The sequence below is a fragment of the Canis lupus genome, chromosome 6 (genome assembly GCF_011100685.1).
Source record: "Canis lupus familiaris isolate Mischka breed German Shepherd chromosome 6, alternate assembly UU_Cfam_GSD_1.0, whole genome shotgun sequence".
NCBI classification, from domain to species: domain Eukaryota; kingdom Metazoa; phylum Chordata; class Mammalia; order Carnivora; family Canidae; genus Canis; species Canis lupus.
The window spans coordinates 54,638,410-54,665,722 of NC_049227.1; the positions used below are offsets into that span (position 1 = coordinate 54,638,410).

The 27,313-nt window shown below is 35.5% G+C and overlaps 1 protein-coding gene across 10 annotated transcripts in view; it reads right to left on the bottom strand.

The window, feature by feature from the left end:
• Nucleotides 1-27,313, bottom strand: part of LOC490151 (TLC domain-containing protein 4) — a 103,601-nt gene that overhangs the window by 20,876 nt on the left and 55,412 nt on the right. For all 10 annotated transcript variants that reach the window (XM_038541264.1, XM_038541260.1, XM_038541258.1 and 7 more), the window contains 4 exons: nt 24,197-24,286; nt 22,426-22,484; nt 20,104-20,198; nt 269-342 (listed from right to left, as the gene is read on the bottom strand). In XM_038541264.1, the coding sequence (XP_038397192.1) occupies nt 269-342; nt 20,104-20,198; nt 22,426-22,484; nt 24,197-24,286 (318 nt within the window). The remainder of the gene's footprint in view (nt 1-268; nt 343-20,103; nt 20,199-22,425; nt 22,485-24,196; nt 24,287-27,313) is intronic.

Genomic DNA, 27,313 nt, shown 5'->3' on the forward strand with positions numbered 1-27,313 from the left:
CAAGAATGTGAACTGGACCCAAGTTGAACCCAAGTATAATAAAGCATCACCATCCTTCAAAGAGAGTTTTGTTGTAAAGCTAGGACCACCACTTTCTAACTAGGTTTCTCTCACCTTTCCAAAGCTTGGTTTCCTCATGTGCGCAATGGTGATAATAATTAATATCACATATTCTCATTTTTATTCAGTAGCTTTAGGATCTTGGAAAAAACTTCCCCAAACTAAAAGTAAACAGCACAAGTTTAAAATAATGAGATTAATAACCTACCGCTGATTCACAAAAGGGCTGGAAAGTTCTGCAAGCAGGCGAAAATTCCCAATGGATGCCAGGACTCCATACCTCTGGATGATAGACATAAAACACAATGTCAGGGAGGACAAGCTTATCAACATTTCTAAATATTAAAAGAACATTCAATAACTTCTCCATGTAAAATAACAATCAATACCAAAACAGACCATGTCTCCCAGCTGGTTTTCTTCGTTATGAGAATTTAGAAATGTCACTACAATTCTATAATATTTTTAAAAGACAGCATATTGTACAGTTATGTGCACTTATAAAAACAGATTTTAAGCAGTTGTTTCCCATGTTGAACTAATGAATTCTGCAAACAGCCAATGGTAGCAGCATTCTCAAATTACTGTAAAAATAATGACCAAAATAGCATAAATTTCAGAAGTTGAAGAATTTTATAGCAATGAAATACCTAATAGAAACTCATTTTTATATCCATTAATAAAAGTATCTTTAAAATCTCAAAAGTGTACTTAACATCCTAAATAACAATATGTGAGCCTGTGAGTAGATGCATATTTGCCAAGGGTACACACATGCTAAAACTTATTTATCACATTTGACCTGAAAAATATATTTGTCAATCAGAAGATACTGCAGCTAAAACACACACTTTAAGGACCTTTATGAACTTAGAAACACAATGCCTAGTAGTACATTGTATGAATTTAATAATAGGAAAAGTAGAGCTAATAAACATTAGAAAGAAGAACAAAAGTATACATTTCAAAAATATCATGTAATTAAAAAATTATTGCTAGGTAAATAGTCATTTCAGTACTTCTAATTCAATCAGAATTATGATCACACACAAAAAGAAATAGTCCTACCTACCCCCAAAACATTAGACACATATGGAACTTCAGAAACTCGATGCCTAAAAGCTATACCATGCTGTCTTCCAAATGGGAATGATACAAAGCAATAAAAACATGAATTTTTCATTTGAATATTTTCAGTTCTTCTCCATGGAAATTGTTTTAGGGATTGAAACTTCAGAGCTTGGGGATCCCTGGGTGGCTCAGCGGTTTGGTGCCTGCCTTTGGCCCAGGGCGCGATCCTGGAGTCCCAGGATCGAGTCCCACGTCGGGGTCCCGGCATGGAGCCTGCTTCTCCCTCTGCCTCTCTCTCTCTCTCTCTATGTCTATCATAAATGAATAAATAAAATCTTTAAAAATAAATAGATAAAAATAAAAAAATAAAAATTCAGAGCTAGTTACACAAATTAGCTTTTCCAACACTAATTTAGAACTTTTTATAATCTCAAACTCACTGGCCTTAGTGAAATTGAAATGGGTGATGAGGAGAAAGAGAAGAAGGGCACCTGGGTGGCTCAATGGTTGAGCAACTGCCTTTGGCTCAGGGCATAATCCCAAAGGATGGAGTCCTGCATCAGACTCCCTGAAGGGAGCCTGCTTCTCCCTCTGCCTATGTCTCTGCCTCTCTCTGTGTGTGTCTCATGAGTAAATAAATAAAATCTTAAAGAAAAAAAGAAAAAGAAGGAACAGAGGGAGCAGGCACAAAGACAGCGGGTGAGTATTGTACACGGGGGTGATCAACTTTATCTAAAGTCAGCTGAGACACAGCCACACCACTCCAAAAACACTGACAACATAGAACTAATCACTCACATGTGTTATTACTTTAACAAAGAATTATAAAGAATCAGTGTTTATCTGAAATTATATATTGTTTTGTACTATTTACTTTTCTGTTACAATAAGAGCTTTTATTTTAAAAGATTAATAATGGCAATTAGTAGTAATTAAGAATAGGACTAATTTAACAAGTAAATGTATGAAAACAATATTTTTATGTTTTTTTTTAATAGGAGGAGAGAGAAGGAAAGGCGGGGGGGGGGGGGGGGGTTGAGGGAGGGAGGGAGGAGGGAGAGAGAGAGAGAGAGAATCTTAAACAGGCTTCATGCCCAGGAGCTGATGTGAGTCACATTCTCAGTACCCTGAGATCGTGACCTGAGCAGAGATCAAGAGTCAGATGCTTAACCAACTGAGCCATCCAGGCGCCCCAACGTTTTTGTTACTTTCTACCCTTTTATTTAACTCTTTTTTTTCTGGATATTTAAATTTACTAGGCTATATTATTGTATATTTCTGAGGCTCTGTAAAAGGAGAATGTAAATACAATTGGGACTAATTAAACAGTTGTCTATATTTAATAAAAAAAATAGTGACAACTTCTTATCTATGACACAGTAGGATATTTTTACTGTTTCCTTTTCCAATACTACTACTATGAACTGCCTGCAGCCATTAGGTGAAATTATATATATATGTAATACACACACACATATTTTGCTTTTATTCCCCAGGAATGAACTACAGTCCAGCATACAATTCACTTTGGTTTCTAACTCTGCTCTTAGAAGTCCACATTACTTATATCGGTCCAACAGGATGACCTCAACCTAAATATTTTCGTAAGAAAGATGTGAGCATAATATACTTGAGATTTTACTTACTAGCAACAGCAAGCTTCTTAGAGTTATAAGAATTAAGTCCCTAGCTCTCTTAAAAAGGTCCACCCACTTTATTCCTACAGGCTTGTTTTGCTAGACCAACTGTTTGTTTCCAAGGTCCTCTGCATGTATAAATTCATCATATAGACTACTCATTTCTAAAATAGCCATCCTTTTCAACACTCCAAAGCACACTGGGTGGATTCCAAGTAAGTTAGAGTTCTAGTAAAGAAAATCCTGTTCAGTGTGGCTACTCTTTTCTGGTAACATTTTTTAGTTCAGAAGCAGTCTAATTTCCCCAAAATGAGTCATTTTTCCATTGAGAGAGTGTTCATTACAACCTGCACACCACATGAAATAACTAAGGTTTGGATTGTTCATCCTTTTCTGACTGCTTACCGGTCCCCTCAGTAATCACCAAACACTTTTAGAGAAACGGTACATAAATACCCATTTACTTAATGTAATACTTTTCTTCCTTCTCCAATTTATTTCCCCAGTTACAGAAGGACATTCTCCTTGCCTCACACTCTAAACATGTGCTTTTACAGCTGGCCAACATTTGCTAGCAACAATTGTAGCTATGTTGTAGGCACATGTCTATGGACATCATCTCCTTATATTTCCATAAAGTCAAAACTTTCATTGTTTTTGCAGGTTTTGAGGAAGCTAAAGGTGACAAAGAACCTTCATTGTGAAAGCCTCAATGTCACAGGTAAGCAAATCACATTCCTTTTTAGCACTGTTCTATGCATGATGTAGAAGACATTTCGCAGGTAGTAACTTTTCATTTTATTTGGTAAGAAGTTGATAGACCAAATGGAATTTGCCAGACTTACATTTGTGCTGTCTGCCAAATATGCAGACAGATTGAGCAAAATCTAATCCATACTTGAACACATCAACAATTTTTGTTTATGTGGATTCTTTATAATCTTTATAGAAATCAAAAATTCAGCTTGAACTCCATTTTTCAAATCAAAGTACCTCAGAGCTAGGGGAACATCTTGTTGTTGCTGTGATTCGGTGCAACACTTGATAGAATGAAGAAAGTATGATCATTAGTAAGATCCAACAGAATCAGCTCTCTATGTTGTAAGAAGCCAACACATCTGTTATCAAAATTTCCCTTTTTTTTTTTTCACTGACAGGATGTTTTAGTTGCAACCTCTGAATCAGGAAATGTAACTTTAGTCAGTTTCATAGAGCAATCAAGGGAAAAAATAAAATGTGTACATCCATGTGATATGTCCAAGTTAATTCAGTGCCTGCTATTTTCAACTGAACGTCAATGTCTTTTTGGAAAATGAAAAAGTACAGATTGAGATGCATTTGCTTCTCTCATTCCAGACTTGTGAGACTCAGTCTCTTCAGGTGCTTTTACATCCCTATCTCTACCAGGCCCAGGTTAATTTGCCAGAGCTGCTATAACAGAATACCACAGGTTGGGTGGCTTAAATAACAGAAGGTTATTGTTTTACAGTTCTGGAGGCTAGAAATCCTAGATCAATGTGCTAGAGATCAAGGTGGATCCATGTTCCTTCTGAAGGTTCTAGGGAAGGCTCTGCTCCAGGCCTCTCTCCTAGCTTCTTGCAGTTCCTTGGCTTCTGGCAGTCCAACTCCAATCTTTAGGCCTTTTCCCTGTGTGCATGTCTGTGTCCAAATTTCCCCATTTTATAAAGATACCAGTCACACTGGATTAAGGACCCAACCTTCTCAATGATGACCTTGTTTTCACTTAACTAATTACATCTGTATTGACCTTATTTCCAAATAAAGTCACATTCAGAGATAGTAGAACTTAGGACCTCAACAAATGAATTTGGGGGCGGGTTACAATTCATTCCATAACAATGCCCAAACTCAAATTCTTTTACGCACGTTGTGCAGTATGGTCTATCTTGGTTATCCAATTCCCTCATCCATGTGTCTTTCCATACATCTATAATAACATACCACTATATACTAAAATATGTAATAATATACATATTTCCATATATAATAACTATAACCTTCTTTATTGGTGATGCTTAGAGCATTCTGGTGTTGGTATCATAACTATTCTCATTCTGGTTATCCAAACTTCCAATAGACAAAGATAATTGTTAATGCTCATGATTACAACATACTTCAGTTCCATCATTCAGCATAATGTGACAATGAATGATCCATTATTGTGAATTGCAAATCATGCTTGCCATGATTTTTTTGCATCACAGAAAAAGATTTCACAGGATGTAAGACTTTCAGTGCTAAAATGGTAAAACCAAAATGGACTTGCGCAGGCCACTCCTATCTTTGTTTTATTATGAATTTTATTATAATAAATCTCAAATGTCAGGTGAACTTTTTCATTTTAATACATAATCAGAATCATCTTCCCAGCAATGAGAAGGAGACATGAATAAAGAGTAAATGTCTTGGGATGCCTGGGTGGCTCAGCAGTTGAGCATCGGCCTTCAGCCCAGGGCGTGATCCTGGAGTCCTGGGATCGAGTCCCACGTCAGGCTCCCTGCTTGGAGCCTGCTTCTCTTTCTGCCTGTGTCTCTGCCTCTCTCTCTGTGTGTGTCTCTCATGAATAAATAAATACAATCATTAAAAAAAAAAAAAAGAGTAAATATCTGACCTAACTCATGCCGCACAAAGAAGCACTTTGAAGATAATAGGAAACAAATTGCCTTGCATATGCCAAGTTCCTTGATGTTTTGTGGATTTATTTTTTAGTTTTGGTGATTTGTTTGAAGTTTAGGTAAGTGTTTCCAAAGGAAGTAGTTGGAATATTTCAGTTAAGAAAAGGTCAGGAAAATAAGTAATTGTGTTTAGTTGGAGACCATCCCAGTAAAATTAAAAAGCTAAAATGTCCTGCTTTCCTCTACTACATACTTAAATTCTGCAGTGAGCAGAGCAAGGGAGAAGAGCTTTGAAAATAGTGCACAGGTAGAACATGATTTTTGGGGAGGCGAAAAAAAGCAAGGAAAATAGTTACTTTAGGGAGATTCTTACTTGAAGCACACATATGAAAATCTTAGAAATATTTTTTATTAGGAGAAATCCTCTATTATAATAAATTTATGTGTGTAATAAACATTTACTCTTAATTTTTTAATCTTTTTTTTAAAGATTTTATTTATTTATTCATGAGAGACGAGAGAGAGAGAGAGAGAGAGAGAGAGAGGCAGAGACACAAGCAGAGGGAGAAGCAGGCTCCATGCAGGGAGCCCGACGACGTGGGACTCGATCCTGAGACTCCAGGATCACGCCCTGGGATGAAGGCAGCACTAAACCACTGAGCCACCAGGGCTGCCCTACTCTTATTTTTAAAGTTAATTCTCTCATTTATAACATTGCCTTTCTCTTTTCAGGTAAAGGCAACTCTTATTCCAATCTATTTTTCTAACAATCTTATTCTTTTGTTTAATTGTTTTAAATCTATGGTATTCTAGGTAACTATATCCAATGTTTAGAGAGTATGACAGACCAAACTACTATAAAATATGAATTAATATGTTCCTAGGGTCAGCCAAAGCCATGCTAAATTCCTTACTGTATCTTTCAAGTAAATCATTTTTCCAAAGATGAGATCCAATACTGAAAAATTTTTAATTTTTGTGATTTCTAAAATATTTGCAAACAGATACCCCAAAGTCATGCAAAATATTGAAATAATATTCCAGCAATAGTCTTACTCTCAAACTTTAAGAATTTTAAATATTTCTCTCTACTGAACTTTAAAAATACAAAAAAAAAAACATGAAATGTACTGACTTTTTTTAGAGTCTAGAAAATTATTTCTTTTAACTTCTTTCAAATTGGTATACAATTAAAAGTAATATTAACCAAAATATCAAATTAACATCAGATAAAACCTGACTTTATAATAGTCTTTAAATATTAAAAATGACTAGCAAAAATTGTAAATTTTGTATGTTACTTTCATCTAAATTTAGACAAAATGCGGTATCTCCACACTTTGAAAAGACTTTCTCTTGAGTTTATGAAAAATTGGGCATAGCATCCTAGCTGTTCTTCTAATTTCTCTCCCCTCTTCCCAAAGAAAAGGGTTAGTTCTCTCATTTCTAACCCAGTGGTTCTCAAAGTGTGATCACTAGCCTAGAAGCATCAGCATCACCTGGATATTTGCTAGATATGCATATTCTTGGGCCCATGACAGATCTCCTGAATCAGAAACCCTGGGGGTCAGATAAGCAATCTAGTTTTAACAGGCCCTCTACATGATTCCAATATTCACTAAAGGTACACAACCATTGCCCTAGCTTACAGATGACCTAGGAATCTCTAAGCCCTCAGGGAAACTATCTCCCTACTTCTCTGACATTGTAATTAGTGAAGATTTACAAATCCCCCCATCAGATCCCACCAGCATTATGAAAGTAAACTAGCTGTATCCCTCTAAAAATTTTCCCCTGACTCCTTAATATCCATCAGGGTTAAGTGTCTCAACAGATCTCTCTGCTTGTCAGAGTGCTTAACTCCCTGCAAATATCTATATTCTTTGTGTCTCATTTACAGTTCTATCCATAAAGCCTAGTGCAGTGCCTGGCCTATATTTTCTGAGTTGAACCTCACCTGCCTCCTCAGTGTGAAACAAGCAGAATCACCTCCAAAACCAGAATCCTAAGAGTCCTATAAACCTATTTCTGAGTGGGTAAGCACTCTAATGAGAATATTAGTATTCCATTCTAAAAGAAAAGGAGAAAAATATCCAGATGTTAATTTTGTAAAGAGATCAGTAGAAAAGAGTTAGAGGTCATCATAAATGTGTATGATAAAAAGAAAAGTCTGATATTTAATCTCCAAAAATTGATACATTTAGATTAGTGAAGCAAGACAGAAAAAAGTGGGTAGGCAAGTAAAAGAGATAGGGAATATCACCTTACTTCTATCAGATTGGCTAGTGTCAAAGCTTAAAAAAAAGAAAAAGAAAAAAAAAGTAAGTGTTTGCAAGGATATGAAGAAAAGGGAACCTTCATACACTGTTGGTGGGAATGTAAACAGACGTAGCCACTATGGAAAACAATACGGATGTTCCTCAAAAAATTAAACATAGGACTACCATATGATCCTGCAATTCTACTTCTTGGTATTTACCCGAAAAAAATAAGAACACCAATTCAGAGAGATATGTGCACCCCTATGTAGCATTATTAACAGCCAAGATACGGAAGCAACCTAAGTGCTCTCTGATAAATGAATGGGTAAAGAAGATATGGTATATACACACAATGGAATATTAGTCATTAAAAAAAAAGAATGAAATCTTGCCATATATGAGAACATGGATGGACTTGACCTAGAGAGTTTTATGCCATGTTAAAGAAGTCAGTCAGAGAAAGACAAATACCATATGATTTCACTTATATGTGGAATCTAAAAAAACCAAAACAAATGAACAAGCAAAACAGAATAGAAAGACTCACAGATACAAAGAACAAACTAAACTAATGGTTGCTAATGGAAAAGTCTGTTGGTGAGGGACAGGGCAGGTGGCCAAATGGGTGAAGGAAGTTAAGATGTACAAACTTCCAGTTATAAAATAAGTCATAAAGATATAATGTACAGCAAGGGTAGTATAGTTAATAATATTGTAAAAACTTGGTTTGGTGATGGATAGTACTACACTTAATGTGTAGATCATTTGGTAATACATAAAAATATAAAATCATGATGATGTAAGCCTGAAACTAATAGGATACCATATGTCAACTATACTTTAATTAAAAAAAAATAGAGGTAAGAGAATTTGAGACCTGCATAACAGCTATGGACCAGAAGGAAACTCGCTAGAAGAGGGCATCAATGAGCCCTTTATTAACTGCATAACCTTATGGTTATTAACTGAATTTCTCTAACCCCATTTCCAGATTTCTACAAATATGATGAATACTTTTTAATAGAGCTACTGTTAGGAGTGCGTGGCGGCTGCTGCACTATCCTCATCATCCCTGTTTTACGGAACAGTGGAATGATAGATGGAAGTGTCTAAGAATGCTACTTGATTATCACCACTGTATCCCAATGTTGATGGCAGAATTTCCATATTTCTTGGCTGGCTGACTGTCAGAATCTTTCAAAACCTTATTCTCTTTGGAAAATTCATTATGATAATTAAACAGTTAAGTCTGGGAAGGCGGGAGACTTAGTATAGTGATCACAAGCCCATGGCATGGAGGCCAGGCTTTGAACCCTCTCTCCTGAGTGACCTTGGGTGAAGCTGATCTAAATTTCAGTTTCTCCATTTGTAAAATGGGCATAATACCACCTTTATGACAGAACTGATGCAAGAATAAGATGAAATGTGTACCAATGGCAACCAAGAGAACTATGAAAACAGAAAAGGCACTCCAAAAGTGAAAAAAAAAAATCTGTAGTTTAAAGGTAAAACTGAACCTCATAATTTTTCACACCATGATTATGAAGACGATTAATTAAGCTTAAGGACGAGTCCTAAAAGGGCCTATTCCTTCCTGTCTATGTATTAGTCTTTGGCTCACTGATACTTGGGTGATTTCATGGGATGAATGGCCCAACTGGAAATGATGAGGAAGAGGTAATAATAACACATCACCATCATGATTAGTGAGGACTGAATGTGGGCTCACTATTCTATTTCAGTATAAAAAATAAATTATGTCAACACATCACTCCTCAAAAATAGCTAATGTTACTAATTGTTGCAGAAAAAAATCCAATTTGAAAAGGAAAATAAATACTTCTTAGGGCGAACTGCTTTATTTACAGAATAGCTTATGCCAAACTTTCTACCTTACAAGGATACTTCACCCAACCCAAACTTCACTCTGTTCATGACAACTTTATGTTCATCACCATCAGGATGTGGTGGCCTCCTTCTTTTACCCACAGATTTTGTAATCCCATCTACCAAAGCTCTTTCAATTTGCCCTTCAGCCTGGACAACTCCAGGTTAAGAAGTATAGCATCTCCAAAAGCTGCCTACTCCACCTTGGAATTGCTATTCAAAAGTTCCAGAACGGGGGATCCTTGGGTGGCTCAGGGGTTTGGCACCTGCCTTTGGCCCAGGGAGTGATCCTGGAGTCTCGGGATAGAGTCCCGCGTCGGGCTCCTGGCATGGAGCCTGCTTCTCCCTCTGCCTGTGTCTCTGCCTCTCTCTCTATCTCTCTCTATCATGAGTAAATAAGTAAAATCTTTAAAAAAAAAAAAAAAAAGGTTCCAGAACTACACTGCACCCTCTCTGACCTCTACCTGCCAGTCCCTACTTCTGATCTTGCCAATCCAAAAATCTCTTCTTCACATGATAATTCTTCAAATATTTAAAGATAGCACATGTCTATCTTCTTTCCAGGTACCATTTCCAACTTGCTAAAAAAAATTCTGGTCTACCCTTTTCACAGGGTTCCTGAGCCTTATTAACTGCCCATCTTCAGAAAGTAAAAAGAGAACAAACAACAAAAACTAACCAATCTCTTGGTGAAAAGAAGCATTTACACATGCACATACATCTTTTTGAAGGCATGGGGTAACCTTTCCAAAGAGAATTTTAGCAGAACATGTCAATCTACTTAAAAATGTACATGCCACTTGCCCAAGATTTCCACTCTACAGAATTATTCTTTGAAGATAACTGTGTATTGCACAAATAATGGCATAAATATGAAAAAATATAAGGATGTTCAATCTATACATAATCAAGAAACTCTGAACAGACACATAACAATAGGGAATTGGTTAAAGATGATTATATATCCACATGCCACCAAAAGAGATAACAATCTGACCAGATGGCCTGAGAATAAAAACATTTTCGGAACTTAAAAAAGACTTAGAGAATTTACCTCCTTCATGCTCTTCCTTAGGAAATCATTTGAGGTTATGCTACAGCACAACAAGTGAGTGAACCAAGAAAGACAGACACAGGATCCAGGAAACAGTGACCCCACACCAGGAAAGTCATGGCAGGAAGCCCAGGACACTGGGAAGCAGACCTAGAGAGCAAGCTGTTCAGACTGGAGTGGCGAATGGAGAGCTCCAAGGGCTGGGAAAAGACAATTGCAGACATGGGATGCAATCCTTGAGAATATGAGAGAAGTCAAATGTTAAATGATAAAGACAAATGTTGCAAGAAGAAAGGGAGGCACCAGAAACTCTAAGCAAAAATTAGATAGGAAATGTAATCTTGCTTGTGCAGTGAACTATTTTAATAGAATCATCATAAACACATTATTCATTTTCTCTGTGTAGGATAAACTGGACATAAAGGAAAACTCAATATGATTATGGAATAAAAGGTAAATAGTTTAATATATTGGCGATACAAAAGTCCAAGTAAAATGACAGAAATTGAGGAGTGAAAAGGGGTTAGAGACACAGAAGGAAGAATTGAAGTGCTAATATCTTCACCTTAAAAAGTGTATCAAGAGGTGCTATGGAACCAGAAATAAGAATTTTCAGAGGAACTGAGACAGAAACTATAACTCCTTTAACAACACTGAAATAGAGGCATGAGCATTAAACTTTTATCTATCACAGCATGAAGATAATAAACATTCTCTCACATTGACCAAGACTGGGTGATAGTCTCCGAGGATGGCCACCACCAATTCCTTCTCTCTTTGTTTGTGCACAATGATCCTCACAGGAAGAGGTGGAGTCTAATTTTCCTTCCCCCGAATCTAGGCTGCCCTAGGAAGCTCACTTGACCACCAGAATGCATTGGAAGTAACATTATGGGTCTTCTAAAGCAAGGTCATGAGAAGCCTTGCAGTTTCTTCCTGAGAAGCCCAAGGCACACGGAGGGGCCACATATGTGCGCTGTAGGCAACAACATGCTGAGGTCCCAGCAGACAGCAGCAATTCACAAGAAGGGGCTACTGGAATGAGCCCCTTTCCACCCAGTTGAGCCTTTAGAGGACTGCAGTCCCAACTGCTACCTAATAGCACCCACATACAAGAACTGCCCTGCTTTCTTCTTTTTTTTTCCTAACATCATTAAGAACTCATTGAGTCTATGGGTTTCAATGGCCACAGTAGTTTTTGTAATTGATGATCAAAATGCCACATTTTTCAGCCAACAGGACTACCTTCATGTTGGTTCCTGTGTCCTTTTGACACAGCCCCATTAGTCTTTGATGGGTTCCTTGCTTTCTGATACAAGATTACCAGTTATTTTGTTGTATGCAAACTTCAATATGTAAAACAAATTTTACATTTCAGTTTTGATCTCATTTTTGTAATAGTCATACACAGAATGCTATTTTTGACTTATGCATGTGTACATAGGAAAAAAGCAGAAATACATTCCTATATGTAAATGGTAATTAAATAGATATAAGTAGTTATGTCTGGGTTGTGGGATTGGGGCATTTTTCTTTTTGCTTGTCAATGTTTTCTAATCTTCAAGTAAAAATGAATGACCTGGCTAATTAATTTTTTTAAATGGCCTCTGCTTATACATTATTTTTCATAGCTTTTTAATTTACAATGTTGCTATAAGGGGCTTAACCACTGTTTTCCAAATGTATACTTCTGTGGTTCTCTTTCTACCCTTCTGAAGTTCCCCTTTGCCTCTTATAGAGGATTATCCTCCTTCTGGTCCCTGACTGTGACCTTGATCACACTGCCTCCACAAGACAAACCTTACTTCTAATGGCATATGGGCCCCTTTCCCCTGGAACAGCTATGTTATTGCCACAAACTTCATAGCATCTAAGTTACCTTTCTGCCCAGTGTCTCCCATTTCCTTCCATGGTATCACACTCCTCTAGTGCTCTGGGTCATTTTGCCCTTTTCATTCTCTTCATTCTCTGAAATCCAAATTAGTCACCATGGTCTATTGATTACAAAATAGCTTTTAGGTTTTTCTTCTTCATTAATATGACCACCACCATAACCACCAAAATTAAATTCTTTATAATCTATCACTTATACTACTCTGATAACCTCCTACAACATATCCTCCCCCATGCAGTATTTTTTTCTATATATTATTATCAGCTTTACCTTTCTACTATGCCAATTGTATCAAGTTATTTTTTGGCTATTAGTCCTACAGCAATTCTGGGGGGAAAAAAACAAGGCTGGTAAGTTGGAATGTTCACTCTATCAGGTGACACCATCTTACTCATCCAAATGTACAACCCCTACCAGTCCCCCATGGATCCTATGCCCTTACTACAGCCCCTGAAGATTAGATCTCTTCATAGAACCGAGCCCTTACTACAGCCCCTGAAGATTGGACCTCTTCTCAGTGATTTTCATCATGTCTTCTGACCTAGGAAGCCTTCCCCACTTTTTTGCTGCCAATCTAAACATATTTTTTTTGAGATTGAGTTTAAGTCCCATCTATCTCAAAAGCTTTCTTAGAAATTTTTAAAAAGCATAAATATATATAGGAAAATCTAGGCACAACTTATATTCATTTCAAGAATATATATCAAGTATTGTCAACTGTTATCTCTGAAGAATCAGACCTAGAATCTTATAAGTGAAACTTATATTCATTTCAAGAATATATATCAAGTATTGTCAACTGTTCTCTGAAGAATCATACCTTAGTATAATCAGACATTATACTAAGCATTATATTTCAACAAACTCAGAATTGTGTTTATAAATATCCATATGTAGACAAAAATATTAATAGAAATTAACACATTCATTTTTTCATTCCCTAAATTGCTAAAGCATTACTGATTTATCAGCAGCTGATGTATTGGTTGAATTTTTTTGATAGCTTCCTATGTTTAAATCTTAGCTACCTAGCAGAATTCCACAAGTTCTATCATATCCTTATCCCCTACCCCCAGAGCTCCTTAGTTCAAAACCACACAGGGGTATAGAACTATGCTTCAGTAATCTTGCTTCTGTATTTTCTGCTCCTGTACCTCATGGCTGGCCACCTGATTAGTCCAATGCACCTATGACAGCATTAAGTGTGGCATGTACTTCCAGGGGCATAGGTAACTATTAGATAAGCCTTAGGTTATGTGTAATTCTTCATTACCTTATCCCCGGCTCCCCTACTCAAGAAAACCAACCGAAATACAAATGAGGTAGATGTTATTAATGGGAGAGGTTTAAGTCTACTCTAATATTTTTAGATACATGAATTATAAGTTTTGACACTTTATTGTTAGTGAATTATGACAAAACTCACAACTCACTTCTGGCCGATAACGGGATTCCAACTCTACCATTTATCTACAGTACAACTCACACTTGCCTTGGCCTCTACATGACTCCCTGAGGGAAAACAAGACAGGATTTGTCTGATCCCTTCTGGAGCTTAAAAGAAATTCTCCCTTTAGCCACTGATTATGAAAATCTGGATTTTTCTCACCATGGGAAATTTCATTTTCTTCAGCTGAAAGTGGCTAGGGTTAGAGCTTTAGTAGATAAGAGAGAAGGATAACTAAAGTTATTATGCATCTACTCCTGTTAGCATGGTCTTAAATACTGTGCCACTATCAATGGCCTGGAGTGGGATGGACACCCTATCTCACCACTAGGGCTAGAGAGAAATTCTGGGCATCTCAAACTGGACACTTGTGTAAAAATGTGACTGTGTTCGGCGTGGCAATAATGAGGTGCTTTTTCATAGGTTATTACACTGACCTGGAGCATTTCCATGGAAACTCTTTTCAGAGTACCATCAATCTTAAAATGAGATTTTGGAACAAAATCCATCCTATATTTAATAATTATTTTGCTGAACTATAATCATTCAAGGCTTTTGGTTATTTATTTACAAGACAATCAAAGGTCTAAGCTAACACACAGAACTGGATTGCCAAATGAGACTCATGTGAAACTGATCTTATCTAATATTAAGCTTTACTAAATGTTCCAAAGATAGAAGCAGCCAAATAATTCAGAGGACACAGAGAGAGGTGGGGGACGTCAAAGGCAGCTAGCAAGCCAGGTCCTCCCTGTGTTGAACAGGAAGCTCTGGTCCCTAAGAAATGAAGAGTCTACTAAGTGACATTCACAAAGTTCCCCATACAGCAGTGAGAGTTTCACTTGTAAAACAGATCTTTCCATACCCCCAGAAAGTTGTACGGCCAATATGACGTTCTCCAAGGCAGGCCTCACAGCAACTCCATTCACATTACCATGTCATCTTTGGCCAGGGCCATCTTAAAGGCATTTCAGAGTTAAGGTCTCTTCCTCTTAACATAGGTCAGAACTCTGTTTACCCAAACGTCCTGCTGACAAGATCAAACTAGAGTCATCTTCCCTCCTTTCTTCCCCTCCCTTTCTTCCAAGAAGCAAATGGATTTGTAGGCCAGCTGCTTTCACCCCTTCCTGCCACGGTTACTTAAGAACTTGGTGACATAATTTAGCTTACTCTTACTTGCCCATTGCCTAACTTCTCAGTATTAGAACCAAATCAAATCATTTTAACAAAACTGTTGAATCACAGAATTTCAGAATTAGAATAAAACTTCAAAGATACTTTAGCGTAAACTCCTACCCAAAGTTTTTACTTGCTATATCTATTTTTATATCTAGCTGATTTAAGATATCTTATGGTAGAACTATTTTTAAAAGGTCACTGTTATAATCATCTATTCATTGAGTGTCTCTTCTGTAAAACAGAAGTCTGACCTACTTCTCTTTCACTGTCCTCAAAGGTCCCAGTTCCAATACCTGAATTAATCCAGAATAAATCTACTCTTCTTCCACTTAATAGTCCTCTCACATTCCCAAAGACATTTCCAAACCATCATGTCCTACAATTTAGGACAATTGTAGGCTCACCTCTCTGGGTCCTTCAATTGTCACAGGACGATAGTTTCCTAATCTAATCTCCACTCCGTTATTCTGGCAGCCCCACCCCCACCCCAGGCATATGCAAGGTCAGGGACATCAGATAATGAGCTTGGGTGTGGTCTAACCAGGAAATCTGTGATTTTTGTTTGAATTGGATATTCTGCCTCCCTTAATAAGAGTCTAAATTTGAAAGCAGCATTCTTTTTGAGCAGATGTGACATGCTTTTGGTACAACTGAAGTTGTGGTCATTTACCACCTCTGGGTCATTCCTCCCTTCTTATACATTGCCACACCTAAATGCAAACCTAACATTTATCACTATTAGGTTCCACCTATTTGTTTCAGCCTATTGCTCCAGCCTGAAACTTTTTAAGAATGTAATATATTATCCAGCATATTATTAGTTCTCCTTCCTCGCCTTCAGTCATTTGATAGGCTTGTTTAAAACACAAACAAACAAAAAAAAAACTTTCTTTATTGTGGTAAAATATATGTAAAAGTTACCCTTTTAACCACTTTTAAGTGTTTAAGTCTCCAAAACTTTTCATATCCCCAAACTGAAACTCTCACCCATTCAACAATAACTTTACCCCTTCCACCCAGCCCCTGGTAACTTTTCTTTTCTGTGTCCATGGATTTGACTATTCCGACACAAATATTGACTAGGGTAGACATGGCAAGCCTCTCAGCTGACATCTATTTTACTGTCACACAGAATATGAACTGTTTCATTTCCTGGTATTGAAAGGAAATAGGCTTCAAAAACCAAGCCAGGTTAGAAAGGGAAAGGGAGACAGTTCTGCTAAAATAATCCAACTATGCAAATCTGAGGGGATTCTCTGCTCTCATAAGAAAGCATGAAGAAGCAACCACAGGGCCAGGAAGGAAGAGCTAGCCTTGAACTCCACCTAAACCAAAACAAAGGGCGGTCTTAAGGAGCTTTGTTATGTTCATGAAATAGGGGGAAAATGGTCACATCAAATATTAAAGTTTTAATATTTTAATAAAAATTAAAACAAATTCCAAAATCCAAACTCATATATTATATGTATGTAGGTCTTTACATATATGCACACACATAGAACATAGTTTTTTAAATAGACACTTAACATTTTTACCACGACTAATCCCTCAATTAGTAGTAAGAGTTATAAACTAACTGTAAAACTGTGGTTGCCTATAGATTTGAATAACTATACAAATACTAACAAAAATCTAAATCACACAGACCTTACTACTCAATCTTGCTTTAGCAAGCTATATTGGATGGCTATTTTATTACTTACCTCATCAACAAAAGTATTCATTTTTTGAAAGTTTATTATCTTTTGAAATGTTGCTCTAACAGCTATGATAGTTACCTAAAATTTTTCTTTAAGGCTCTCCTAACAGGAGAAAAGGAGGAAATACATTATTTATGTCTAACTGAGAACAGGCAACACTATTCAAGTCATCTTAAAACATTTTAACAGTTTAACACTGTTAATGATAAACTGTTAGTGAGTCATGGCATTTGTTTCATGGCACTGTTGTGGCAATTCTTTAGACTAAACCGGAAACCAGTATTTTTCTAATTCTTGTCTCCTGATGTAAATTACAACTTTTTATTATATCTGACATAACAAGTCTTTCATTTTTCAATACCACTTCATACATACTTGCTTGCAAAAATGTTTTTAAAATGTGGACACTGGAGTATAACACTAAACAAAAAAACAAATTCTCACCCTCAGGGTATCACACTGCACCTAATTCCCTTACATAAACTCACTGAGAACCTTGGAAACCAAATTCTCTTCCTAAATTGCAGCTGCGTGGTTTAATGATTAGGTTCCAAGGTAGTGTAATAATGCAGAGGAGTTGGGGAAAGTATGTATAGCAGTGCTTTTCTTTTCAAATTTACAAGTTTTCCAAGAGTATTCTAACTCTTATTTAAAAGTTGTGGTTTGATAGGGGGAATGAGGTGATTCACAAGAAACACAGAAGAAAACGAAAGCTACCAAAGAGTATCCTGACTGAGGGAAAGGTAAATACTAAGAAAAAATCTGTAGGATTATCACCTTCTTATATAGAGAGAAGATTTCTTAAGCTCTACATTACTCCACCAGAGAATTTTCAAACTCCATTAAATATACTGAGAGAGGTACAAAAAAATCAAGATGTTATATAACCCTATTTAATAACCTATATTTAAAAGGATCTTACTTTTCAACTATTCAATAGAGCATACATTTAAAACCTACAGATAACTCATCTCTATTTTTCATTTTAAGTTTTATTTAGTTACAATCAGACAGTCTTTTGGGGTGTCTAGTTGGCTCAATCGGAAAAGCATGTGACTCTTGATTTCAGGGTTGTAAGTAAGTTCAAGTGGAGAGAGAACTTAAATAAACTTTAAAAAAAAGAAAATTTTTGAAGAAAAGAAGTTACTACAAATAGCTTAATTAGTTGTATGCATATCAAGTCAAAGTGCTTTCCAAACCCCAATTATCAACATGTAAGTGAGGAAATTCATAAAAGTTTATGTAAAATAATAATAGTTGTTGTTACTATTATTATTTTGTTAGCCTTACTTAAATTGCACAAAGTGACCTGGGATTCACTGCTTGGAACAAAAATTTTTCTAGAGTTGAACTGGAAATGTAGAATCCATAAATGACAAAGGATCACTAACTACATCTATAAGCATTTATTATTTTCTAGGTTTTTTTTTTGTTTCCCTCTAAATAGATTCACTTAATTAGATAATTATAATTAGATAAATTTACCTCATATCATTTATTTCATACAACAGAACATAGGAAGAAACCAAAAAAGCAATCATCTCTAGAAAATACAGCAGTTAATTTTTTTATCAACTAAATAAAGTTAATTTCTTTCAAAAAAATCCATCATGCACCTTGATTTTTTTTCTATAAAAGCATAAAAGTCCAAAGAGAAAACAGTATTTATCCCACATAATTAAACACTCAATCTGCCAATCCATGCACAGCCAGCCCTTTGGCAAGCCTGTAATTCAAGGGCTGAGAGAGAACGGCAGCTCATCATATTCACATTTACAAGTTGACATTAAGTGACCTGTTATCTTTCATCAGCTTATATTCTTTTCACAGCACAATGGTTATTTGTGACGCATGTTCAGAGAACATATTTCTATACTGCAGTATGATACTAAACTTACATGGGCACCCACACATTCTTCCCAGATTTAATCAGTATTTTGTTAGTCAGCTTTCATGTTTTTTAAGCAAGTGTTTAGGAAACAAGTGCTTGACACCAAATATTTAAGAACTGTAAAAGGTAAAAATCTATATTTTATAACTACTTATAATCTATTAAAATCTAAAAAGACAAACAGTAGGAAATGCCACTAAAAATAGCCTATTGGTCCAGAAAAATAAAGGATATCTTCTGGATATACATAAAGCACTTGTTTATAGCATTAAAACCAGCATAGTTTTTAAGACATTTATGTTAATGATTTAGATTTATGACTTCAAATGGGTGATATAGTCATGAAAGGCCAATAATATAAGGACTTTAGTAAAACCAAATAAGAAAAAGTCAGTGGTTATATTTAAGTTTTAAAAAGTAGAAAACATGGAGTTGGTATACCATAACTATTACATAAAATTTAGATTATCCTAGGGGCATCTCGGTGGCTTAGTTAATAAAGTGGCTGACTCTTGATTTTAGCTCAGGTCATGATCTCGGGGTTATAAGACTGAGCCCCAGGTCGGGCTCCACACTCAGTGTGGAGCCTACTTAAGATTCTCCACCTCTCTCTAGCCCTCCTTGCTCCTGCTCTCTCTCTTGTGCCCATGCATACACATGCGCTTGCACACACTCTTTCTAAAAAAAATAAAATTTATGTTATTCTATTTTACATGTATCTGTTATTTCCAAATATCTATTTGGGGCTTGTTGGCATATCTAGGTTTAAAAATAATTGATTATGGAGAAACCTAACAAACATACAAGGGATATAAACTTGCTAATTTACAAAGGTATAATGCAGGAAAATAATCTTAGATATAAAACAATATGCATTACTGCCTGAAACATTCTGTTGAGTAGTACCCTCTATTTTAGTTCAGTCTTAGAACTCTGATGAAGTATCTGTGCAAGACTCTCCCAAATGCTCCAGTCTACTTCAATGTAATTACATATATACATGTAATTATACAATTATTAAACAGAAAAGAATTATAGTAACTGGTTATATAAGAATCTATTCCTAACTCTGGCTGTTAGTCATAAACGCATCTAGAAAGACAGGCAGATATCAAAGGCTACAAAATCCTAAATGGTTTAAGTGAAAATTTAAGAAACTAGGGTCATCTGCCTTAAATTTTATAAATCCAAACAGACATACTAATACAAGCACACAAGTAATTATTTTTGTTAATAAAAAGATGACATATCACAAGGGTGATCCCTGAATGCATCTGGAGTTGGTCTCTATAAACTGAAAATTGTATGCTTCAATGTCTGTTCACCTTTAAGTCATCATTCCCAATCTTGTCTACTTGTCAGACTACTGTAAATTCTGGCACTCACCAGTACATAGTAGTATGCATACAGCGCTGCACAATGGTGAATTATAAAATATTTGTCACCAATCACTTTCCAATACAAAATGAGAATCAACAAATCTGAAAAAAGGAAAAATAAGTGAGATATTACATAGGAAGAAAGCTGTTTTATTTTTCAAGTGTATTTAACTTTCTTCCTTAAGGAGAAGACTACTTCACTAGTCTAATTACCCATGTTATTGTAAGGTATCACTTCCACACAACTGTTTCCCCAACTCTACTGTGACTACCCCCAGATGAAGCCCAAGTCAGGGAATCTAGCACAGTGCTGACCACACAGGTAATATATTTGTTGAAAGTATAAATGAATAACTTGTTTCCAGGGTTACATAAAACAGAAATGTTATTGAAAAAGATAATTTTTAAATAAGCCTAAATTACTGATGTTTGCTACTATAACAATTCAGACAGATAAGATGGCTGCAGAAAAGGTACAAAATGACAACTCATTTATGACACAAATTCAACAAACAATATTTAAAAATTAACAAAGGATGTAATTAAATATTCATTCAAAATAGAAAAAAAAAACCTAAACCAATTCAAAAGATATACAAAGAGGTCAAGGCATCAATTTCTCTTTAAAAGATCCTAAATCTAAGCACCATGATTCAGAAAATAGTTTCCCTTAACAAAACAGAATGTTTAATGAAACAAAAACTTCTCAAAATGTTAACACAACTATTTTCTTTCCCAAATGGTTAAATGTGAAATTTAGACATGGAAGCAAATGGCTATCATAGATGGAAACCAGGGGAGGATTCAGCATTTATGGGGTTGGAGCTAATATATAATATTGGAATCTTCTTTTATACACTAAAAAAAAAGAAAATTACTGATACAAAACTAGATGTGAATATTTTAAGAAAAAGTATTCAGATTACAAATTTTAAAGAGAAAGCAAATAGTACAAATGTGAAAATCAAGAAAAGATAACAGTATTAGAACTGACTGCATGACAGACCTGCAAAGATACATTTTCCTCTACATATTTTGGCTGTACACTCTTTGGTCACCAATTTCTATGATAATGACCTTGTCATATTTTCCACAGACAGAATAAAAAGAATTCACTTTCATTCAGCTTGGTTTAGAAAAGCTGGTTTCAGTTCATAATTCTTATTTTTAAATGCTTCAGATTATTATTTGAGGAAAACTTTATCAAGTTTCTTTTATACAAGACTTTCTGGGGGAACCTGGTTAGCTTAGTGGTTGAGCGTCTGCCTTTGGCTTTGGTCGTGATCCTGGGGTCCTGGGATTGAGTCCTGCAGCAGGCTCCCCGTTTCTCCCTCTGCTCATGTCTCTGCCTCTCTCTGTGTGTCTCTCATGAGTAAATAAATAAAATATTAAAAAAATAAAAGACTTTCTGGGTGGTGACTACTCTCTGAATGGACAACACTCATTAAGCAGGGCATGGGATGTACTATAAATGTTGTGTCATCCTTGTCAATGACGGTATTTTTTGCTAAACAAACATTCTCACTTAGTTTCCCCTCTGTCTCTTGTTTAAAAGGTTATTCCAATCCCATCTCACAAGAGGAGAAATATAACAGAGGGAAACATGGAGCAGAAAGAGTCCATGATCTTAATGGATTATGACTAAAATAGTTTTCCTTTGTGAACTTTCCCCAGACAATACAAAACCACAAGCATAGGAACGCATTTCAAGTGTCCTTGCAAGTGAAAAAGACCTTCATGCTTAAACTTCATTTGCTTCCACCCATTCCACCTGAGAGACCCTTTAGGCCAAAAATGGACCATTGCTAGTAAAAAAAATATCTTGGCCTGAGACCCCACTCATAGCTCTATCTTCAAATAGAACCCGAGAGCCAACAAGAAAAATGTTTCATGTTCTACCATCACAGCAGATATTTTTTCCCTCTATATGGGTCCCACAAGCAGCTTCTCAAATAAATAAACCAAAAGCACAGACTATGTATTCTTTGCAAAATCCCATGAGTAGTTTATTTTTTTAAATTTTTTTCTTTTTTTTTTTTTGGTATATTTTTTTATTGGAGTTCGATTTGCCAAAACATAGTATAACACCCAGTGCTCATCCCGTCAAGTGCCCCTCTCAGTGCCCATCATCCAGTCACCCCAACCCCCTGCCCACCTCCCCAACTTCTACTACCCCTTATTCATATCCCAGAGTTAGGAGTCTTTCATGCTTTGTCACCCTCTCTGATTTTTCCCATTCATTTTCTCTCTTTTCCCTTTTAATTCCTTTCAGTATTTTTTATATTCCATGAGTAGTTTAAAAAGAAATAGTGACCAACATATCACATACCAGAAATGAGGTAGCCTGTAGCAATAGAGATATTCACTTTCACAAGCGATGAATCACCCCTATAAATATTTAAAAAAAAGAGTTTCCTTTTTTTAGCATGTGGGTTATAGATGACAGCTACGTTTTTTTTAAATTGAGAAATAGAATTAAAATGCTTCCTATAGATTCTTGAATGGTAAATTGTCATTTGTACCAGGTCCTATGTTAGCTATGATATACTTCTAACTACACAAATAATCATAATTTCTTATATTAGCTAAAAGTTTTATATAAATAGTTTTACCAAAAGACAACTCCATATAAATGTGTTCCCGTATGATTTGTTTCTGAAAGGATTCAAATAGATTTCCAGATGCTGGATTTTTGTATTTTGGGGTGTTTTTTTTTTTTTATTCGTTATTCTAAATCAGAGACTCAAATACCTCAAGAAGTCATCTAGCCTGCCCCTGACCTTAAGGCAATCAATACACTATGATTAGTATCACTCTACTGATGACTGGAGAGATCTGCCTATTATCACACAACTGGGAAATGGTCAGAACAGGACAGTTTAATTCTGCTGTTTCAAAACCTATACATATCAAGATCCTACAATTTGCTCTAATAATTGTCTTTACGCCAAGAAACAAATATGAACTATTAGCCTTTTATCTGGTTTATAAGGTGAACTACTGGTGAAATGAACACAAAATTAAACTGATAACAGCTAAACTGCAAATGGAAATGTTTAGCAGAAGTCCCGTCTTCTTTATAAATTTTGACCTGCAAATATAACCCAGGAAAATTGAACCTGGAATAAATTGCAGCATCAAAGAAAAGTAAAAAGCCTGATAAGGACAAGAATTGGTCACTGAATCAAATCTTTGTCATAAAATTTACCTCCCAAAAGAACTGGTTCTGTTGACAATCATTTACTACAATAAAATTAGGAGAAAAAACTTAGAAACAGTTTAGGTAGATAACATGAAAACCTTATGGAATTAAATTCACTAAATTGATTCACTTTGAAAAATACCTTTCTAAAGAGAATTTATCAATACTGATTGAATTCTGATGAGCATAATTCCATATTTATTAAAATGATATTGCTGCAAACAAATAACCAAAAATTAAATTGTCCCACATCCCCCAGAGCCCTCATCTACTACATCCCTATGCAGTGCTTTCTCAAAACATACCTCACCTCTCAAACAGCGAAACTAAGCCTTCTCATATAATGCCAGGAAATACAGTTTGCAATATCTCTGCCATTGGAATGACATTTAAATTTTTCAAAAAGAGTCAGCTTAGAAATTATCCTATTATTGCTGAACATAGTTATTATTAGTACTTCAAATCTCACGTGGTACTAACTTCAACTTCATCTATAATCCTCATTTTTATACCTTTGATACCAAATGATGGGTTAAACACAAGACTGAGTCTTAAGTAGATTATTATCCACATTGACTATCCTATCTCAATAGTAACTCATTTTTGCTCAAAACAGTGGTTACAACATATTGGTTTTACTAACTCAGTATAGATGTTTACATGGTCATCATATTCTCCCTGTTTTGGATAATTGTGATACTCGTACAAAGTGGCCCTCATTATTTGTGTTCAACTCTAAAATCCTTTTATTGCATCTTGCTGAAATAAGCCTGAACACAGGCATTTTAATAAACCATGCACCATCAATATGTTTTCCATTTTAAAGTAAGAGATGTTCTTATTAATAATTAATATCAAAACATGAAATCAATTTGACTATATTGGAAAGAAAGCTTACCAGAGTGGATCAGCCATTGTAGCCTCATCAAAAAAGAAAAGGTACAGGCCAAAAAGCCCAACCACCAAAGAATGGCATGTAGATACTACCCTGAAATGAAACAAAATATAAAGATTTTAGGTTCTTTGCAAGAAACTGTAATTCTAGCGAGACATTTAACATTTTGAAGAAGTTAAATCTGGAAGCATTTAAATATAGGAATGGAGTACATCTAAGAGTATGATATAAAATTGCCATTTAGAAATCCAAGGGCTATGACTTTACTTTGGAATTAATAACAAGAAGGATGCCCAGGTCTACAATTTCCCGCAAGAAAATTGTGGAATCACTTATTGGTTAAATATTCCAAAGCAGGAGTGCCAGGGTAGCTCAGTCAGTTGGGCATCAGACTCTTGATTTCAGCCTAGGTCTTGATCTCAGGGTCATGAGTTCAAACGCTGTGATGGGCTCCACATTGGGTGTGGAGCCTACTAAGAGAGAAAGCGGGAGGGGGGGGAGGGAGGGAGAGAGAGAGAGAGAGAGAGCAGAGCCTATCTAATGATGAGGTTGACAAAATTTTGTACAGAGAGCACCTGGTAAGTCCACTACCCTGCAACCTGCTCCAAGCCCCAACCCTAACAACATCACTGCAGCAGTAGTTTCCTCTTCCAAACAGTTAGGAATAATTTCTAAATCTACTGACCTTCACCAATTCTATATTCTTGAATCGAATTCGAATGGATCGTGAAATGAAAATTTATTGCCTTGGAGATTTCAGTGTTAAATGCACATTCACATGCACTGCTGCACTTGATTCCTATAACCAATCCATGAGAAAGCTAGAATAGCTATTATTAGTCTCTTTTTATCATTATTATGAAACCAATTCTAAGTAGAAAAATTGAGGACCATGAATTTATACAGAAAATCTATTTTTAAAAGAAACACTTGAGTGAAACCAAAATGTTCACGAGATCCGGGCTGAATTTTCTTTTATAGAAGGAATAAGGTTTAGATGAAAAACATCAGTTTCTACGAACATATCTTGCTAATAATTTAATGATTCAACCAACACCCAAGCTCTATGATACACTACTTAAAGAAGTGTACATAGGATACCGTGTATTTATTCACACAATGAAAAAGTTTACAACTAATTAAGTTTCTTTTCTCTTCATTAGAATAAAGCATAAAAGGAACAGCAAAATTTTCTCTTTAGAAATTAATGGGATATCATAAATTTCTGTCTAAAATATGACCCCAAATCTTTAACACTGACACATATCAACTAATATGAAGCTTGATATTAGAAAGTCTTATTGTAACTTGAAAAATCAATATGCTTGATCTAATAGTGTAGGTCTAAATAGATATACCATGTTACATCATATTTAAAATGCTCAAAGATCCTCACTAATTTATTTATTTATTTATTTTTTTAAAAGATTCTTTTTATGTATTGAGAGAGAGAGAGAGAGAGAGAGAGAGAGGCAGAGGGAAAAGCAGGCTCCATGCAGGGAGCCTGATGTGGGACTCGATCCCAGGTCTCCAGGATCACACCCCAGGCTGCAGGCGGTGCCAAACCGCTGCACCACCCGGGCTGCCTGATCCTCACTAATTTAAAGGCATTGACAAAGAATACTTTGTAACACCAAAAGATCATTTCAAAGTGTGAATAATCCAATTTATCTGGTTTACAAGTCTGGAAATTTCATGCCAAAGGTATCTATACTCCAAACACAGCAGTTTAAGGATGTAAGTTCCTTTGCGGCAAACAAAACTCTCCATCTAAATAATCATACAATCAGCTTTCTATTGCCATTCAAAAATTCTGTGACACCAGAAAGCACAACCTCTCACTAACTTATTTTAGTGTTTAATAAACTTACACCAGAAAGTTTCCCCTTGGAAAAATGCAAACATTTTGTTCCTGATACTCAACCCTCAAGTTCCCTTTTGTGTTGAAATGTTACATGATAAATGGGAAGAATTACAAGCCCTAGCTGATGGAAATGGTATATAATTCATGAGAGAAAAGTTAAATCTTATTTGGATCAAATAATCTCCCACTGTAATGAGCAGGAAAAAAAAAATACCCTATGTTTACATACTCCTCTGCATTAAAAGTCTATGCATTCAGAAACCTCTGTTTAGCAAACATTCCACAATCTATGCTTTATTTTTTTTTCTTTCTTTCTTTTTTTTTTTTTTTTTACAATCTATTCTTTAAAATCAAACTCTTGGCAAAGCAAAATGTAGGTTCCTCACAGTCTAAAATGAAACACCAAGATGCCCAAAGGAAAATACTTTTTTTTTTTCAAAGAAGGTTAAAAAGAAATGTTTGTGCTAATAAAAAGACAGGGAAATAATGGAAATAATGACCATTGTAGAACAGCAATTTAAAGTTACTGATTAGATCATTTGCAATTAGGAGGAGTATTGCCAACAGAAATTATATAGCTCAAACAGACAAGAGTTAAAAATTAGAGAAGCGGATTTTAAAATTAGGAGTATTTCGACACAATAGGACTTTCTATACCATAGGAAAACAAGTGTATATAAGAAAATGTTTTTTAATTATAAGATATAAATAATACCTCTATAAGTATGTTTTTTTCTGAAAAAGCAACAATTAAATACAGCAATTTATCACTTATACTTAAACTGTCATCTCTCAGGTGTGAATTTTCTGGTGAGTTGTTTTTCCTCCTGTCCTTTTTTCTTCTGTAGGGCTTAGACCGCTCATTATTCAGAGATTCTTTCCTGATTATTAGTAAGAATTATGTGGGTTGTGTTGATCTGGGTGTTTCAAGACTGGAAGCTGATTTCAAGACCTATATATGTATTTTACTCAAAAAACAGTCAATCTTTTTTCTTTCTTTACATTCTACCTCACAGTTTCAGTCTCATGTAAACCAAGCTGGAGTGGAAACAAGAGAACATTTGAAAGAGAGACAAAAAGAGAGAGAACACCATTTGAATAGGGTAACGCATCTTCTATAATCCCAGACTCCTTTTTCAAATAGGAACTCAGTTTCCCAAATGGTGATTCTGCACACCACAGAATGGCAGTGATTAGACTGAATAATGCAAAGCATTTTTCAATTTCATTTCATTTTCATCTTTCCCTCTATCTCT